General features: G+C 46.3%; 1 protein-coding gene and 1 long non-coding RNA gene across 4 annotated transcripts in view; one reads left to right on the forward strand and one right to left on the reverse strand.

Annotated features, from left to right (window-relative positions):
* LOC140898298 (uncharacterized) overlaps positions 1 to 19,455 on the forward strand; it is a 96,938-nt gene that overhangs the window by 39,795 nt on the left and 37,688 nt on the right. Inside the window, exon 3 of one of the 3 annotated variants that reach the window (XR_012154943.1) lies at positions 14,143 to 15,560. The exons of 1 other annotated variant lie outside the window; for it this stretch is intronic. This is a non-coding gene — a long non-coding RNA (uncharacterized lncRNA). Of the gene's footprint in view, positions 1 to 51; positions 2,813 to 14,142; positions 15,561 to 19,455 lie in introns of those variants that run through there. One more of the 3 variants, XR_012154942.1, reaches the window with a different exon arrangement.
* LY6G6C (lymphocyte antigen 6 family member G6C) lies at positions 211 to 12,929 on the reverse strand. The gene is made up of 6 exons (XM_073311934.1): positions 12,609 to 12,929; positions 10,307 to 10,455; positions 9,222 to 9,319; positions 7,311 to 7,504; positions 5,325 to 5,444; positions 211 to 1,598 (listed from the first exon to the last, which is right to left on the reverse strand). The coding sequence occupies exons 4-6, from the start codon at positions 7,357 to 7,359 to the stop codon at positions 1,474 to 1,476; spliced, it is 294 nt and encodes a 97-aa protein (XP_073168035.1). The 5' UTR covers positions 7,360 to 7,504; positions 9,222 to 9,319; positions 10,307 to 10,455; positions 12,609 to 12,929; the 3' UTR covers positions 211 to 1,473.

Raw genomic sequence — 19,455 nt, forward strand, 5'->3', positions numbered from 1 at the left:
TTAAAATATTTTCTTATTGACTTTCCATTTTTAAACTGTTTTGCCTTCCAGTTTCATACAATACCACCTGTCATGTTTGGCACTTCTCCAATGGGGAATCCTGACGTGGGCTATAAACATTAATGGATTTAGCCTCCAAACCCCTGGCATGGTAGGTATGTTATCCCTGTTTTACATAGGGTGAAAATGAATTACAGAACACTGAAGTGATTTCACATTTGAAGGATTTATTTAGCAGTTTAAATACACATGGCTGGCTTCCTTGAAAGATGATCATTATTATTATTATTATGTATATTGCAGTAGCACCTGAGATCCAGACCCTATTTTGCAGCACACTACGCAGAAGCAAAGCAACAGATAGTCCTAAATCATGAGCAAACAATCTAAATAGACAGTAAATTAAGCGGAATATTCTTGTTGATTTAAGCTCTCCAGCTCCAAAAATCTGTTTGCCTCCTGTCATAATACAGAGATCATGTTGTTATTATTGTTTATTTTTACTGTACTAGTGCCCAGAGGCCCCAGTCAGGGGTCCAGGTCCCATTGTGCTAGACGCTGTACACGCACATAACAGGCCCTGCCCTGAAGCACTTACCATCTAAATTTAGGAAGGAGACACCACAAGTGGATACAACCAATAGATGGGGGGGAGTACAAGGCAACAGCGAGATGACTCTGATCAGTGTGCTAAGCAGCCATTACAGCATCAGAAGCGCCAAGTTTAGACCTCGATAAATAAGACCAGCTGGAGAAGAAATATAGACACATGGCCAGGTTCTACTGTCAGTTACATGAGTTCAGTCCCATTGACTTCAGTGGATCATGGATTCCTAAAGGCCCTATGACTTTGGAACTAAGAAAAATGATTATGAGTAAAATGGAAAGTTAGTGGGACTTAGGTGTTATATTCATGGCATACACACGGAGAAGAAGGATCAGAACATAAATACTCTTGCTGGAAGGTTGCAACGTAACACAAATTGATTTCTTAGAATTCTGAATGATAAGACACAAAAGAACGCTGAAACAGAGAGAGACAAAGCAGGCTACAACCAAAGAGGCGCATCTCACCACACCCAGATCACATGTTTCCCTCAGAGCCCCCTAGCCTGGCTGCAGGGCCAGGCAACCCCCTCACACAAAGTGACAGCGTGTCATTTTGAACACGGTTTCCAATACTCCACATTAGGCATCTGACAGTGACACTTTGGAGCATTTTACCCCAAGCTTCATCACTCTGAGACATGATCCCTGCTTTAAAGACAACAGGAAAGCAGGTATTTTCCAGGAAGAATGGAAATATCTCTGAATCTTAAAAGAATTATAATCTGGATTTAAAAGAAACAGAAAAAAAGGCTCATGATCTGTTCCCCTTCCCTGCACTGCAGAAGAAGAGAGACAGCAAATGTAAGAGCTGAACTGATTCAGTGACACTGACCCCCACCCCTCTCAACCTTCCTCCCCTCCAGCTCAATTGCAGAAATCAGTGTTGCAGCAGGTGTAGTCATAAGTAAGGTGAGATTTGTCGGGTGCCCTCACCTTGCCGCAATTTTGCACCGAGGTGCAGTTCAGCTGGTAGTAGAGAGGTAATTTCCCTGAGGAGAGAGACAGAAAAGGGGCATGGTTAGAAAAACATACATCCACTCAGGCACAGCTTGCTATGATCAGCTGGGAGACATTATTATATACCCGTGGTGCAGGCTGTGTGCTGCACTCATTACCCCATATCACTGAGGATACTGCAGAACAGGGAGTTCAGAGGAAGGCGGATTAGATTACAGTCTAAGTACCTACATGGGGAACAAATATTTGATAATGGGCTCTTCCATCTAGCAGAGAAAAGTCTAACACAGCGGCTCTCAACATTTCCAGACTACTGAACCCCTTTCAGGAGGCTGATTTGTCTTGCCTACCCCCAAGTTTCACCTTACCTGAAAACAACTCGCTTACAAAATCAGACATAAAAATACAACAGTGTCATATAGCACATTATTACTGGAAAATTGCTGACTTCCTCGTTTTTACCATATGATTATAAAATAAAGTAGTTGGGATGTAAATATTGTACTTACATTTTAGTGTATAGTACGTAGAGCTGTATAAACAAGTCATGGTCTGTATGAAATTTTAGATTGTCCTGACTTCGCTAGGTTTTTTATGTAGCTTGTTGTAAAACTAGGCAAATATCTAGATGAGCTGATGTACCCCCTGGAAAACCTCTGCATAGCCCCAGGAGGTACATGTACCCCTGGTTGAGAACCACTGGTCTAACACCATCCAATGGCTGGAAATTGAAGCTAGATAAATTCAGTCTGGAAATAAGGCAAAAAATGTTAATAGTGAGAGTAATTACCCATTGGAACAACAAGGGTCATGAGGAATTCTCCATCTCTGGCAATTTTTAAATCAAGTTTGGATGATTTTCTAAAAGAACTGCTCTAGGAATTATTTGGGGACAGGTCAGGCTAGATGATCACAACAATCCCTCCTGGCCTTGGTGACATTGATGAGCGCAGGCAAAGCTACCTCACTGCATGACTCCATGCATCATCTTTTTCTGATGCAAACAGTGCCTGGTGGTACCATATGCCAAAGAAGATGTTGGTGGGACTCTTATACTTAATGAGTGGCAACAGGGTGGGGCCCGGGAATTTAAATGTGAATACTTTTGGAGGGGCGCATTAAACACACACACAAATGAAAGGTTTGCACGACCCTCTCCCCCTTTTCTCCCCCCACCTCTGGAGGGGACGCCCAGCAGCCAGGAGGCAACGGGTCCCTCTGGCAGTGGCACTTCCTGCAGCCCAGGGAGGGAGGAAGCAGCAGGGCGGCTGGCTGCCAGCTGAGCTCCACCTCCCCCTACAGCTGCTGCTTCTCCTTCCCTGCTGCTGGGCTCCCATCCCTGCTTTCCAGATCCCCGCTGAGGTGAGTCCGGAGCTGGCTGGAGGCAGCGGCAACATGTAGGACTCCAACAGCAGGGAAGGAGAAGCAGCAGCTATAGGAGGAGGAGGATCTCAGCTGGCAGCCAGCCGCCCTGCTGCTTCCTCCCTCCATGAGCTGCAGGAACACATGGAGATTTGGGGGGGTGCACCCCTTTGCCCCTCCTTGTGCACACCCCTCACTGGCAAATACCACTGGGTGCTTCTGTAGCATCTCCTATTCAAGAATCTCCAAGGGATTTAGGGAGCAAAATGTTGTTCTCACTTTACGCCACACAGCAGAGCTGAGTCTCAATTCTCCAAGAGAACAAAATGTCATTGAAATGTTAGATCCATTTAAAAAAAATGAATTTTTTCATGGACATGTTTATTTACCTTTCTCACTTTCTGAAGATTTCTGATAGAGCTAAAGAGAAGAAAAGAAATGGGTGTTTGTGGGGGGGAAGCCTGTTGGTTGTTCAGTAATTTTTCCACATTTTGGTGGTTGTTTTCATCGTACATATTTCTGTATTGTCAATTTTACTCACCGGATGAGATACCTATATATATGGTATGAGTAGTTCCATTTTGCTGTGAGTAGTTTTACCGACTTTGGGATTGTGAATATATATGATCTCTGAATCCTTAAAAAACAGAAACAGAACAACTCTGGATTTAGAGAGAGAAAAAGAGAAAAGGAAACTAATCTTTTAAAAAAATAAATAGCATTTGAAAATTCTTCAGTGAAAAGTGACAGATTAAAAATTGTTATTTGCGATGTTGTTACGCCTGTGTTGGTCCCAGGATATTAAAGCAAGAAGGTGGATGAGGTAATATCTTTTATTGGACCAACTTCTGTTGGTGAAAGACACAAGCCAGGGCCATCCTTACCCATACGCAAAGTACGCAGCTGCATTGGGCTCCAGCCCCTGCTCCACCCCTTCCCCAAAACCCCCGCCCCTGCTCTGCCCCCACCCCGCCTCTTCCCGCCCCTGCTCCACCCCAACATGCCCCCCCCCCCGACTCCACCCCTTCCCATGAGGACTGCAGTAGGGGTCGGGCCTGCACTCACCTGGCAGCGATACGTGGAGCGACCCAGCCCCAGGCCGCTCTGTGCCACCGGCTCCCAGCCTTCTCGCCGGTAAATGCTGGGGGCCAATTCCCCCTGCCCCCCAAGCCCCAAAGCTGGGACCCAGGGGAGCAGAGCAGAGTGAGCTGGGGCTGGGTCACTCCACTTCCCACCGCCCCGTGAGTATGGGGTCGGGCCTGCCCTGCACTCACTGGGCAGCAGGAAGTGGAACGACCCAGCCTCAACCTGCTCTGCTCTGCCGGCTCTTGCTGGGGGGCGGTTTCCCCCCTGCCCCCCAGCCTGCTCCTGCTCCCCTGCGGAGGCCTGGGGCCACACACACCCCTGCAGCGGGGGGTGCTTAGGGCACCAAAATGGCTAGGGACGGCCCTGACACAAGCTTTCAAGCTTCCACAACTTCGACAACCACCATCTGTCCATCAAACTCTCTCTCGAATAGTGGATCTCAATGAGGGATACGCGTACCCCAGGGGTAAACAGAGGTCTCCCAGAGGGTACATCAACTCATCTAGATATTTGCCTAGTTTTGCAACAGGCTACATAAAAAGCACTAGTGAAGTTAGTACAGACTAAAATTTCATACAGACAATGACTTATTTATATTACTGTATATATCATACACTGAAATGTAAGTATAATATTTATATTCATTTATTTAATAATTATATGGTAAAAATGAGAAAGTCAGCAATTTTTCAGTAATAGTGGCTGTGACACGTTTGTATTTTTATGTCTGATTTTGCAAGCAAGTAGTTTTTAAGTGAAGTGGAACTTGGGGGTATGCAAGACAAATCAACCTCCTGAAAGGGGTACAGTACTCTGGAAAGGTTCAGAGCCACTGATCTAGAATACTCCTGCACCAGCAACACCTTCTGCAATTAAAAATAAATATTTTGACCAGCTCTGCTACACACAGTCCCAGACAACTGTGTGTAGCAGAAAGCACGGAAACACAAGTGACTTCTAAGTGACACAGCAAGACCTCAGGCCTGCAAAAAATACACCAATGGGCTCTACTTCATGCACAATTGATGTTGTTGTTATTATCACACCTAGAAGGCCGAGTCATGAACCATGACATCAGTGTGCCATGAGTATTTCCGTTGAGTCTGAGATTGTGGATTGAATTTGGCGTTGTGGGCAATGCTTGCGAAGAAAGCAATTACTGCTTTCTTTCAACTTTCCCCCTCCCCATATCCCAGTCTGACTGTTGCTGCCCTGTCCATCAAGTCTGTGGCTGCACAACTTTTGCTACTGGGATAACCCCACTATAAGTACACAGTTCGATGTCAGTGGTCCTTGAAATCCGTACATACCAAGAGAAGCTTTAATGTTCACACATCTCTCCCTCCATCCACACGTCGTTTCACCTGATCCCTGAACGCATCCAAAGAGTAGAAACTTGCGTTTGCAGACATTGCAGCGCAGAGCCTCCGCTACGTCAGATAAACAGAAGAAACAACTCAGGGCTTCATCTGACAGTGAGTGGGGTGGCATAATGGAGCATTGGCTATTGAAGTCAGTGGGTGTAGGAGCAGACCCACAGCACAAGCCCTAGTACTGCTCCAAAGAAAAACAATAGTTGGTGTGGGTGTAGACAGCATTTCACACTTCGTCCACTAGGGGGACGCATTAAGGGTGTCATCAGTTTGTTGGTCCCGGTCATATATCTTACAGCTCTCTCTCTAGATATCTTAGGAATTTATACGGGCCCTGTTACCATACTGTCTTAGTACCTCAAGTCTTTAATTCATTTATCCTCACAACACCCATACAAGGCAGGGAAGTGCTGTTTTACCAATGGGAAATAAGCCTAGAGAGACAAGGGCCTGGTCTACACTAACTAGGGTTGCCAGTTTTGGTTGGATGTATTCCTGGAGGTTTCATCCCAGGGCATAATCTTTATTGAAAGATTAATCTTTAGGTGTTTTATTCCAATTGTTTTCAATTGGTTTCTTTGAGTGATTCCAATATCTTTGAACAGGGGTGTGAGATATCCACACTTCAGAGGAGCGTTGTTAAGACAATGTAGACAGCGCTGGGTCAACAGAAGAATTCTCAGGGCGACCTAGCTTCCGCCTCTCAGGGAGGTGGATTACCTTTGGGAGAACCCCTCTCGTTGGCGTAGGTAGTGTCTGCACTGAAGCACTACCGTGGCACAGCTGCCGTGGCACCAGTGTAGCATTTTAAGTGTAGACAAGCTCTATAGCTGGGTCTTCCACCGTCTAAACCAGGGGTTCAGTTGGCTTAACTACATCTCTCAGGGCTGTGGACTGTTCAGTGTAGACCAGCCCTACGACCCGGAGCCTCCAAGGCAGGGATTAGATTCTGCCAGAGCTCTCCGGAGTAGAGCTTTGGTAAATATTTTCAAGGCCTGAGCCCTGGCGCTTCCTGTGGAGCTGAAGCCCTGAGCCCTGGCATGCCCCCAGGGACTAAAGCCCCGAGTCCTGGAGTGCCACAGAAGCCCCAAACCTTGGCACACTCACGAGGCTAAAGCCCCAAGATACCTGCTCAGGGGTGCCAGAATGGGGTGGGCCAAGGGGCCATGGCTTGTCCACTTTTCGCCCTGGCCCCCTGCCCCTCCTCTTCTCCCTGAAGCCCAGCCCCTAGGCCAGGCCAGAAGCCAAAGCTGGGTTGGGATAAGAGCCACATGAGCAGCTGCAGACTCTCCATCTGCCCTGGGCAGGGAGTCCGGGGGGTGGAGACATTGGCCGGGAGTTGAATAATAATAATAATAATAGAAAAGGGAATAGAGGGGTGGGTGACAGAAAGAGACAGCCTAACTCTATTCGAAGATATGCCACTAAGAAGGCAGGTGGAGGGGCCTGGGGTCCCCGGCAGGGCTCAGGGGTAAGGGTGGGGGGCCCTGGAGTGGGCAAGGCATTGTGGACCCCAATCACACACACTTTTAGGAAGAATCTGTCACCCCTGACCCTGCTCCACGACTGAAACCCGGAGCCCCAAATCTGTGGGGAGGGGAGGGGGGAGAATGGGGGCTCTGGGAAATACTGTATGAGAATTTATGCCCTGCTCAAAAGGTATTGGAATCAATCAAAGAAAGAAAATGAAAACAATGGGAATAAGACACCTAAATACTGTTGAAGAACTGGGGCTAAGGCATGGAGAGAACATGGAACTGAACCCAAGCCAATGGACTAGCCTTTCTTTATAAGCTAAACAAACCCTTGTACTGCAGTGTCTAATAACCAACCCATTGGAAATTCATATCTGAATTCTGTTCTAGCATCTGGATGTTGTTCTTTTAAAAATTCAATTTAATTCAACTTTTGTCCTGGACTTACCTCCTGCAAAACACAAGAGAGTGGCAAGTCCCACGAAAAAAACCTTCATGTCAGCAGAGAAAGAGGCAAGATGAACCAGACAGCCTGAGTGTGCTTCAGCAGAACACCACCAGGGATATCTCCAGAACTGGCTGTGTTGGAGCAGAGTTTCAGTCTTGCTTTCTCTGATCCTGTCGGCTTATGCGGTGCCTGCCCTATTGTAGGGTGGGAAAAGTGAGTTTTAAAATTGCTTTACAGTAAAGAGTACAAATTGCCTGCTCCAGGGACCTTCTGACTTCCCCCAAGAAAAAAACTGAGTGGTCATCACATTTCCAAAAAAGGTTGTGAAGGAAGCCTCCAAGGAACACACACAATAGCCGGACCTGTCTGCCTTTATATTTTCTTTCATTAACCATCTTTTTGAATAGGCTTGAAACTGAGGCTGTGACCACATGAATGTAATTAACAATCCGTGGACAATTTTTGCAACAATGGCTATTTTTCTTTTGGAGCTCTATCCCAATCGCAAATCAGCCAACAAACCATAATAAAATGCTGCTGACAAATATAATCTGGGCCCACATGTCTCATTCTGATCAGCTCCCTTTAAGAAAGATGTAGCTGAGATTCAGATTTTAAGGTGAGAAGGGATGATTGTGATCATTCTAGTCTGACCTTCAGCATAGCACAAGATATAGAGTTTCACCTACAGATTCCTTCACTGGAGGGATTTATTCTTGGCTTGGAAAAGGTCCAGAGTAGGTCAGCAAAACTGGTCAGAGTAATATGATGAGATATTTCAGGGACTAGAATTTTTTTAGCCTGATAGAGAGAAGATCTAGAGTTAGATTGGGAGTAAATCTGTTTTTCATATTTTCCTTTTAAACTAATACTGGGAAGTTTGCTGGTATGTTTCATTTGAGAGAAAGAAAGAAAGAAATGAATATAGTCATGAGCACATAGGGCAGAAAATACACAGATGGGTGCGCTCTTCTGGCTCAGGTCCTCAGTGCTGTAAATCAGCATAGCTCCTTTGAAGTCAATGATCCTAAATTTGTTTAGGTCAACTAAGGATCTGGCCCTCCCTGTTTTGTAATCCATCTTCCCAGGGCCCATAAGTGCCCTGGCTTGAATCATCTTTACTTTTCTATTCAGTCATCTCTTATGATAAACACCCCCTGTTCCCTTTGGCTGAGCTCCAAGCCCTGAAGCAAACACAAAAGCCACCTTCAGTGCCAATAATGTAGCTGCTGAACTCCATGCTACAAGTAGAAAACAATGTTCTCTTATGAGTTACTGGACTTCATGCAAGACAAAGGACTTGCTAGAACCACAGGTTTCCTCTTTCTCTGGATCTACTACCAAAGAAGGGATTTTGACTACCCTAGAAATTACTAGTCTAAGCTTCTACTATTGGAGGGGACGACAGGACCTGCCAGCAAATGACCTGTCACCAGGACACATTTATAAGACCAAAGACAGGCAAGTGCATGAATGTGCAAAATGTTGGGGGTGCAGCCCATTTGAAAATTTGTATTGAGCTGGAAATGATTAAATACCTTCCACCCAACACAGGGCTAAGTGCTACAAACTTTATATTAGAAGTCCTATGCTTTACCAACTGAGCTAAGCAGGCTCATGTAGAACACCCTAGCTGATCCTGTACTTAAGTAGCTGCCTATGAAACATCACCTTCTGTAATAAAGGTGTGTCTTGACCTTTGGTATAAAAGCAACTCAGAACAGTTGGACCCGTGTTCTGCTTTCACTGATTTTAGAGGGTGAATCTTGTGCAGTTTATATTCTTTAAACAGGCCTAACGAAAGCTACAGGTGTTAGCTGGAGCCCAGCATAGGAAGAAGAAAGAAAGATGATGAACACTTTATGTAGAAAAGTCAAATGCAATTCAAATCTTATTGGGGGAATCTCTTACCATGCGATATCCAGCCAAGCAGCCTGCTGGCAAACTTAAGTCCGAGCGTCTGCCGTCTCAAGGTCTCCGCCTGCCTTCTCACAAGATCCACCACAGCTCTACATACAAAATAATTCTGTTTGAACCAATGGTCACAGGTTATTCAGTCCCTGGGGTGGGGGTGGGGATATTGTTTCCCTGGAACAATGCTTTCCCCCACACACCTTGCACCTGAGTAATCATGAGCCTCACCCTCCTTTCCAGCACTGTGCTTCCCAAACACAGATAAGTTAACTCTATGTATGTCTACACTGCCGTGTAAGGCCAGGGTTAGTAGAACTCCAGTTCATAGGCGCTGACTCCGTGGGTGCTCCAGGGCTTGAGCACCCACAGAAAAAAAATGAGTGGGTGCTTAGCACCCACCGGCAGCCAAGCCACCCCCCCTTTCCCCCCCAGCACCTCCTGCATACCATGGAACAGTTATTCAGTGGTGTGCAGGAGGCGCTGGGTGGGAGGGGGAGGACTGGGGATGAAGACCAGGGATGGGGCTGGCATTAGGGGGTAGCAAGCAGGGCAATTGCCCAGGGCCCCATGCCACAGGGGTCCCCATAAAGCTAAGTTGCTTAGGCTTTGGCTTTAGCCCCAGGTGGCAGGGCTGGAAGCCCTGGGTTTCAGCCCCACACTGCGAGGCTTCAGCTTTCTGTCCTGGGCCCCAGCAAGTCTAACACTGGCCCTGCTTTGCGGCCCCCCTGAAACCTGCTCACGGCCCCCTGGTTGAAAACCGCTGGGCTAAACCACTTGAGTGGTCATAGTCCTATAACTCCTTCTCACATTCCCCCTCCCCACATGTTCCCAAAAGGACCCGCACAATTCAATCCTGCCCACTGGAAATTCATGGGGAAAGAATCACTGAGTGACTCAGCTTACTACAGCCAAAGAACCATGGGCCATTCTCCCAGACACACAGTTGAGTGTGGACACAGTCATTTGGGTACAGATTTGCCATGTGACTAGGCTAAAACCCAAGCACCAACCACCTGGACTAACTCTGCAGTGAAGACATACTGTATGTGAGTTGATTCCTAGATCGCCCGGAAAGAACTAACCATTTGAATGGTCCTCTTTCTGCAGATCCCAGCCTTCCTGCATGCCAGGGAGTCAGTCCCCACCCTGGAGCTGGGAATACACACCTGAGGAGAAGTGGGGTAGGGATACAATGGAGACCAGGAGGATAGGCATTGTCCACCTTGAAGTTCTGCTGGGGGAAAAAAATGGAGAGTTAACTTCCACTGAGCACTGTGTGCCAGGGAACTCATCCTTGAAACAATCCATTCATGGAGACAGAGGGATGGATCAGAATCAGGATGCAGGTACATGTCCTCTCTGCAGAAGACCCTGTCTTCTTTCAGATCCCCTATGGTCTTTGGGATCTGAGAGTACAGAGCCAAAGGCCATCTGGGGCTGGGGAATCCAACCTCATCCCCTGATAGAATCGTCCTAGAGAACTCAACACATGGATCCTCCATGAATGTTCTGTTCTGAGCCCATCAGTCCAACTCCACCCACTTGTTGGGGAGTCACAGAGACAGAATGGGAGAAGGACTAAAGACCACCAGTATCTGCACTTACAGTAAATTGTTATTGGTGTAGGACATGCCTTCTGCCCTTGTCCCAGTTCTGCAGAGGAAGCCAAAATAATTCAAAGGTTCCTTTTTCTCTATGGTATGTTCTGACACCAAACACAGAGATCAGTTCAATCCTGTGTTCCAAAAAAAGGAACGCCAGCCATGCAGTGTTCTGTCCTTTTGAAAACCAGGGATACAATATATATATATTTTAAAAAAAACCCTCCTAATAATGTGGGTTATACCAGACCTTTTGTGAGCAGAGAATCTCTACTGTCCATTATCCTTCTAGGTCAGTACATATGGATATTTAATCTTTGTTTTGTATCTCCAAGGTTGTTCTGTTCTAGATCTAGGCACCAACTCTCTCTGTGTTTTCCTTCAAGATACAAGACCCTAAAGGCGGAGATTTGCCTGCACTTTGAGGGAAAAAGTAGACCATCATTTGGGAGCTTAGAAGAATCCTAGTGTCAGGATGGCCGAGTAGTCTAAGACGCCAGACTCAAGGCTCTATCTTCCCCTCTCCTGGGTATTCTGGCCTCTGTATAGAGGCATGGGTTCAAATCCCACTTCTGACACATCTTTTTGGGGGGAAGGATAGCTCAGTGGTTTGAGCATTGGCCTGCTAAACCCAGAGTTGTGAGCTCAATCCTTGAGGGATCCATTTAGGGATCTGGGGCAAAAATTGGGGCTTAGTCCTGCTTTGAGCAGGGGGTTGGACTAGATGATCTGCTGAGGTCCCTTCCAACCCTGATATTCTATGATTAATCCCAACACTTGGTCCTGCATATTTAGCTCCCAGCCAGCAGTTTCTCCCTCTTTCGTTTCTTTTGAGCTAACTACAAATAGCATCATATCTCCTTTTCATGTCAGAAACATCTATTGACTGATGATCACATTTCCCCTGCTTGGAACTTTCCTGGCTTCTGCACTACCCCGGTGAAGTGGGCTAGCGAAAGGATCTGAGTCCTCGCTCCCACTTCCTCTATCCAGAGGCCTCCCTGTCCTTGAGGACTCCCCTTCCACTCTTCTGTCTGGCAGAGTCCTCATAACCCCAACAAGGCTGGGCCCAGGATTCCTGGGGGGCTTGACACCCAACCCTGCTGTGGTCACCTAGTACAGGGGCTAGGGTGTCCCCACTCGAGGGTACTCTCTCTGCACTGGGCACTTCCCTGACCCACTGATCATTACATACAATTTAAAGCAAATACAAGTCATTTAAATCAACAACTAATTTTAAAAAGAATAAGGAAAAATGGGAAAGGTTAAAGGAAACACATCATCCCACTCTGTGGCAGGGAACGTCACAAACAGTGTCTCTGGAATGTCAGGGCAGTTCACAGTCTGTTCCTTGTAAGTTCCAGGCCTCCTTCTCAGGCTCTGGCTGTGCTGCAGGGATGCTGTGGGTTGGACACTTGCTCTGGTGGTGGCCACACACTCTCAGGCTCTAGGTGGCAGGGCCCTTCTTCCCAGCATTGCCCCCGCCCTGTCAGGGTTACCAACCCCTCTCTGAGTCTGGCCTGCAGAGCCTCCTGGCTCAGATATCAATCAAACTGTGCTGGACCTGCTGCCCAGGTTCCCCCCCACTCTCCCCAGCTGCTCACCACACCCGGCTCCGGACTGCTCCAGCCCCAGCCCCAGCCCCAGCTCCACTCTGCCTCAGCACGGCTGTGCTCTGCATTCAGCTCCCTGGGCTGCTTCTCTGGCTCTGGTTACTACAGCTCTCCTCCCAGGACAGGTCTGCTCTACAGGCTGCTTCTGTGACTCTGCTCCCAGCACTGACCTGCTTCCTGGGCTGCTTTTCTGCCCGCTCTGGCTCTGGTTGCTGCAGTTCTGCTCCCAGGGCAAGTCTGCTCTGCCTGGGCTGTGCCTCTGGCTTTGGTGCTGCAGCTCTGCTCCCAGGACAGGGTCTGCTCTCTCTGGGATTCTTTTCTGGTCCCTCTGGATCTGGCACAGCTCTGCTCCCCAGCTCAGCTTGGGCTACTGCTTTCTCCTTAGCTTGGCCCCACTCTGTCTGACCCATGCAATTCCAGCTCACCCGGAGGAGGACGGGACTTCCCTGGCCTCCTGATTCCCTGATTAGCCTGCCCGCCCTGTCATTCAGGTTGACCTGAAGCATTGGTCTCTCCCCATTGTTCCTGGGGACTGTCAGTCTCAGGGTCCTGATTTCCCATCGACCCTTCCCCCTTTAGTACTGGGTGCTAGCAAGTAAAACACCCCCACTGAATGTTAGTAAGGGGGCTACAGTCCCCTTACAGTTTTTTTTGAGCTAACTACAAATAGCCACATGTCCCCTTTTCATGTCAGAAACATCTATTGACTGATGATCACATTTCCCTTGCTTTCCTGTCTAGGCAGAGTCAGGGTGTTAGGAATCAGAAAATAATCACTGGAAATTTCTAAGCCAGCCTTTTAACATACAACATCACTTTCCCCTGTTAAAATAACTCTTATTTTTTTCTATAACACTCCTTCAAATGATGTTAACACAAGCTCTGAGCTACTAATTTCCTTACTGTTCCCTTCATATTTTTAGCAGAATACATTGACATAGAAGAGAAACAGAAAACAAATTAAAACAATTTTCATTATTAATTGAGGGCATGTCTTCTTTTATATAAAAAAAGTCGGTTTATTACCATCTTGTTTTACTCTCAAGCCTGTTTTTATAAATCACCACTGATGAAGTAACAAGGAGTTACAGAAATGTACAAGGAATTAATACAATGTAGTTGAAATCTTCAGCCTGAAAAAATCTGTATGAAAATAAAGAGGGGCTGCGTGGAGACTATGAGAGGGAAGTAGTTATTTGCAGCCCAGTGCAGAGCTGGAGACAATGTAGAAAGAAGTAGAGTACAGATCACTGAAGGGGGACAATTAGCTGCTGAAGAGTTATTTTTCCCTCTCTTGTCTGGGGTAGAACAGAAGGGGAGAAAAATCCTCTCGCTCTCATAGGATAATGGAACCATCAATCTGTCCTCTCTTCATGTTGTATTAAAGCTCAGAGACAGAAAAAGACATTTCCTGTCTAAGATCGTCCTGAGAACAGAGAATGCATTTCAATTCAGGTTGAGAGGATAACCAAAATAATGACACTGTACCTTAAGCAGGAAAATATACCGCACAACATGGGGCACAAACCCACAACCCTGAGATTAAGAGTCTCATGCTCTACTGACTGAGCTAGCCAGGCTGTACTTATAGGGTGGTCCCATGCATAGTGACAGTGTGGAAGGAGCCCTATGGCCATTTCGGCTCTGAGGTGTCTTTTCTGACAATAACCTTCTTTCCTGGTTCTTTCACCCTGTTCTAAATAGGAGCTGTTACAAGGCTCCAGGCGCTTGAGGGTTCACCACCGGATAGACACAGCATGATGGATCACCCCCACCTCTCTGCTTTACACACCACAAGCCAACTCCCGCTTTAAATAGGGTTGTGTTACTGTAATGAAAGCCAGTTTCACTTTCTCCTTTTCTGCTGCTCTTCATTCACAAACCTGACACCCCCAAAAGGTGCATTCCCCTACCCCCTCTAGCCTCCTTTATTCAACCTTATATTAACAGAAAAGAGAATAAGAAGAACTCAGTTAATTCATTAAACTAGCACAGTTTCCCCTTTGGTTATGTTAACAAGAGAGATCTTTCAATAGAATAACGTCTGCAAGCAGCAGCTGTGGGGCCTTCGGGGTGTAGCAGATAAAACTCTTTGTCAAAAAGATTTAGGAAATAAAAACAACATGAACACTGAGCTGCCCCTTTCCGTCTCCCTCACGCCCAGGTAAATCGTCCTTCTCGCCTCTAACTAAAACAATTAGGAAATCTCTCAGCCAGTGCTCCTGGCACTTTCCCAGGGTCTGGGAGCCGGGTCTTAGGGGAAATGGGCTGGTTTTGGATTCGAACTATTTGCAACGGGATAAAACTTTAATAATGCAAAACAGCTAACAGAATTAGTTTCATTCCACCTGTTTTTCACTGCAGACATTAAAAGACGTGATCTCAGCTGCTAAGGAAAGAGTAAGACAACCTTTTGGGCCACTGAGAGTCTTTATTCACTTGCTCAAGTGATGTCGAGTCATTTAACTTTTCCCCCATCATCCTGTTGAGATGCCGTTTAATGTGAATGGACCCCTTTGTTCTGTGCTGTTTGTTAGTATCATGCCCTAGAAATAGATGAACTCCTGGAGAGGGCTGTTTGACTGAGCTAATGTGGGAAAGTCACTGCTTCCCAAGAGGGGGCAGACAAGCCGGTTCCCCCCACTCCACACTCATTTTTCCAGGGCATCACATCCCCCTGGGGAGAAGCTCCTCAAAGGAAATGTGTCCCCAGGAGTGTCAGAGAAGGGGATGACTGTTTGCCTTAGGAGGTGGGTGAGGGAAACCTGCAGGTAATTGAGTCAGTCCAGCTTCTGATGAAAGTATATGTGGCAGGGCCGCCCAGGGGATTCAGGGGGCCTGGGGTCTTTGGCGGCTGGGTTCCTTCTGCTCCGGGTCTTCAGGGCACTTCGCCGAAGACATGGAGTGGAAGCACCCCTGCCGCCGAAAACTCTTGTGGGGGCCCCGGCGGCAAATTGCCCCACATGCCCCCCCCTCTGGGCGGCCCGGATTTGTGGGGAAGGGCCTGGGACACCCGATGAGGCCGAGGAGAGGAGAGAAGGGGTATTCAGCCCTTTAGCTGCTTCCTAACCGCATTGAATTGACAAATTAGGAGTAGGGGCAGGGGGCAGGCAAAGCTCAGGGTCCCTTTACATACAATCAAACTCCTGTCAGGTGGTATCAAAACCCCGCCCTTGGCTTCTGGGACAGAATTACTGTCAGCTCCATGTGTCCTCCTGGAAGAGGCTCTAGGCAGGCAGAAGAAGCTGAGTGGGTTGCGCTGGGGTAAATGATAGCAGAGGAGACTTGTTCTTCTTGAGATTTGTTTGTGTTGCTCTTGTGATCCTGCTGTAGGAAGCTGAAGCTTAAGTGGAGTTTGTTTCAGTAGCCTTTGGTTGGGCTCAGGCTGTGACCCTGAGGTTCCTTCACTCCCTGTTGTTGTCCCTTATGGAGAATGGCCAACTTCACAACTTGGAGACAAGGTAGCCTGAGAAAGCCAAGTAGAGATAACAAAAAGCTATACTACCACTTCCCTTGTGGTCTAGTGGTTAGTGCTCTCACCAGCAGTCCCTGGGTTCGATTCCTGGTCAGGGAAAAAAGAAGCTTTTCAACAGTTATTTCTTTGCTTCTGATTGAAAGAAAAACAGGAGTTTTTCCAGACGGCCCCTACTTCTTCACGGTGCTGGAAGGGCTTTGGAGACCATTTCAAAATGGTTCTCTGGGTGCCTCAGAGCAGAATGTTCCCACTGTGGACCTTTTATACAAATAGAGCTGTGCAAATCACTTATCCTTTTGCTTGTTAGCTAGCCTAACCAAATTATAATAACAATAATAATAACAATCCAGGTTGACCCAAGATTAATTTTTTTCAGTTTTCTTGTTGAAACAAAACTAAAAAAAAAATAATCATTTTTGTCAGTCAAAATATTTCAGTAAATAAAATATTCATGCAAAAACCTTTCACCCAGCTCTATAGACAAGTCTTCAAAATTAACCATCTGGAGAGATTCAGGATCATTGGCCTCTTCCATTCCTGAGGTCTAACTGCTGAAGGGTTCTGAGGGTGAACAATAGTGCATACCTTTCCACCTGTAGGATACTGGCTACCATCTTGCTCAGGGGCTACGCATGCAAGGCAATGTGGGCTAGTGTCAGGTCTATTTCTTTCGCTCTGTCCAAATGTCTGCGGAGTGGTGTTTGTTTCACATTGCATATAAAAATAATTTTGTTGAAACCTGGGATCAAGGACAAAGTCTCTACTGAGTTGAACAGAAGGAAGGTTTTCTCATCATGTTCTAGCACATGTTAAAAGCTGTGATGGTTCTTAGAGCTTCCAGACACATTGACCAGAATTTTCAGAAGATCTCACTTCCACCACTAGAGCCAGATTTTCAGAAGAACTCGGCTCCCAGTTAGGCACCTAAATTTCTGGCCAGTTTTTCACTCAGTCTGAGCTATTTTGAAAAAAAAAAAAACTGGTACAGTTGGTGGTGCTGGCTACTTGACTATGTAGCCTACACTGCAGGAGTTTGAGGTTCACCATTGTTTTCTCATAATGCTGTGTCTGTATTCTGCCTCAGTTCTGGTGTCCATCTTTTATTCTCATAATAAGTCAGCAGGGAGACTAAAACACCTCAGAACTCATAAGGCTCCAGAAAACCTGTAAATTTGGCTTAGGGTGAATGTGTATACAAATCAACTGTGCTGTAGAAGGGCTCTAGGAGTTGAAAGACATGTAGCATCTTGGCCTCCCTGAACAGCTCATAACATGTTAAAGAAAGCTAGGGTGGTTAAGGTGCATTCTTTGTAGTGTCAGGGGGGCCGAGTGGTCTGAGGCACCAGACTTAAAGCTCTGCTTTGTTGGGTGTTCTGGTTTCTGTATGGAGGCATGTATTCAAATTAGGGTGACCAGATGTCCTGATTTTATAGGGACAGTCCCTATTTTGAGGTCTTTTTCTTATATAGGCTCCTATTACCCCCCACCCCCGTCCTGATTTTTCACACGTGCTGTCTGGCCACCCTAGTTCAAATCCCATAAATGTTTTCTTCTACCTGAAGAAATGGCTTCATTTCCATCTCCCTTGTAACATTACAACACCAACTGCTAAGTGTATCTAATAGAGTTGTTGTAAGAGAATTTCGAAAGCAGGCACGCACCGTGCCTTTTGTTTCTACTGATCAATATTTGTTTTCCTTCATTCCAAGCACTTTTCTCAAATACATCTGTATTTCCCACACATTTTGTTCATTATTCTTTCCCTTTATGAAACTGTAGATTCTTAATTTAATTGCCACATAACTCTGCTCATGATTTATGGGGAAACATGGCCTTTTATAGCCCTTTCCTATGCCCTCCTTCCTCTCACTTACATGAGTTTTCTTAGGGGACTATTCACTGATTTATTGCCCTTCACGTTTTAAAGGAAGGTTCAGAATCATTTATGTCGGGTTCACTTCCTTGATTTCTGTCTAATTTTTTATTTCACACAGATGGGAAAGTCTGTTTTTGAGCAGTTTAGCACAGGGGTTCTCAACCTTTTTCTTTCTGAGGCCCCCTTCAACATGCTAGAAAAACTCCAGGGCCCAGTAGGTGGGTGGGAACTTGGGGCTCTAGGTGGAAACTCTTGGGCAGAGGCATAGTTTGACTTCTATTTTAAGAGGGGTGGGGAAGGCCTGGTGGGACTCTGACTAGCTCTGTAGAGCAGGGCCCAGGGAAGGAGCGCCACCTCCACCCCCTGATTCACCTCAGCAGGCCACCCACCTATCTGGGGCTGTGTGAGGGCTCTGTTGGGCTCAGAGCTGCCCCAGCAGCTCTGACCAGCTGCGTGAGCAGTCAAAGGGGACTGGGAGCCACAATCCCCTGGCACGAGCAGCAGATGGGGGAATGCCATGGCTGCCCACCCCATGGTCCCACCAGCTTTTACAGCCCTTTCCTATGCCCTCCTTCCTCTCACTTACATCAGTTCACTTATGGGACTACTAACTTATGTATTACACCTCGCCTTTCAAAGGAAAGTTCAGAATCATTTATGTCTGATATACTTTCTTCATTTCTTTCTAATTCTTTCTTTCATAGAGATGAGGAAATGTGTGTTTGAGGAATTTAGCTTACCACTCTCTCTTTCTAGGTTGAAGCAGGCACAATTAAAACCTTCCCTATACGCAAATGTCTATGTGAAAATATTTTCTAAACTATGGCAAAGAAAGGTGGGCAGAGTTAGTGATGGGGCAGATTAATAATCAGCTGTTCTTTATGTTGGTGCTTGCTAATTGGCCATTTGGAATTTTAATCAATGATGACAATACACTCAAAAGGTAACCTCAAAATGTGGAGAAGAAATGGTAAGCGAGCTAATAAGTGGTTCTTGGTGTAACACTACAAGTGATGCATGCGAGTGTGAAAGAAGAATTTGTTCATGTGTTATGGGGTGTTTGCTATGTCATTGTAGCCATGTAGCTCCCAGGAAAGCTTGTCTCTCTCCCCAACAGAAGCTGGTCCAATAAAAGCTATTACTCCACCCAACTTAGCTTTTGGTAGCCGCTTTACCTGAGAAATGAGCAAATAGACTCACAGCAGATAAAATGGAACAAAGACATTTAATTCCTAACAGAAAAATGAACAATGCCCCTTTGTCAGTTCCAACCAATCTCTGACAAATCTGCAACCTCTGTGGAGATGACTGTTTTCCAAAAAAGCCAGCTATTAGTTAGACAATATCGCTTCAGAAATATGCATGGAATTAGATTTATGCTGTCATATTGCTGGGCATCCCAGAAACGGAAAGATTCATTGAGTTCAACACACAAGTGAAATGACAGGGGAGGTTAGAGTCAGCCAGCTCTGCCCCTTCTTATACTTCTTACTTTTTCTTCTCTTTCATAAGGGAGAGAGCAGAAAACAGCCATATAGTAATACATTTTGGGAGAGGGGAGCTATATTTCTCTCAACTCTAAGGGTATGTCTACACTACAAAATTAGGTCGAATTTATAGAAGTCGAATTTTTAGAAAGCGATTTTATACAGTTGATTGTGAGTGT

Source organism: Lepidochelys kempii, chromosome 14 (genome assembly GCF_965140265.1).
Source record: "Lepidochelys kempii isolate rLepKem1 chromosome 14, rLepKem1.hap2, whole genome shotgun sequence".
Lineage (NCBI taxonomy): Eukaryota > Metazoa > Chordata > Testudines > Cheloniidae > Lepidochelys > Lepidochelys kempii.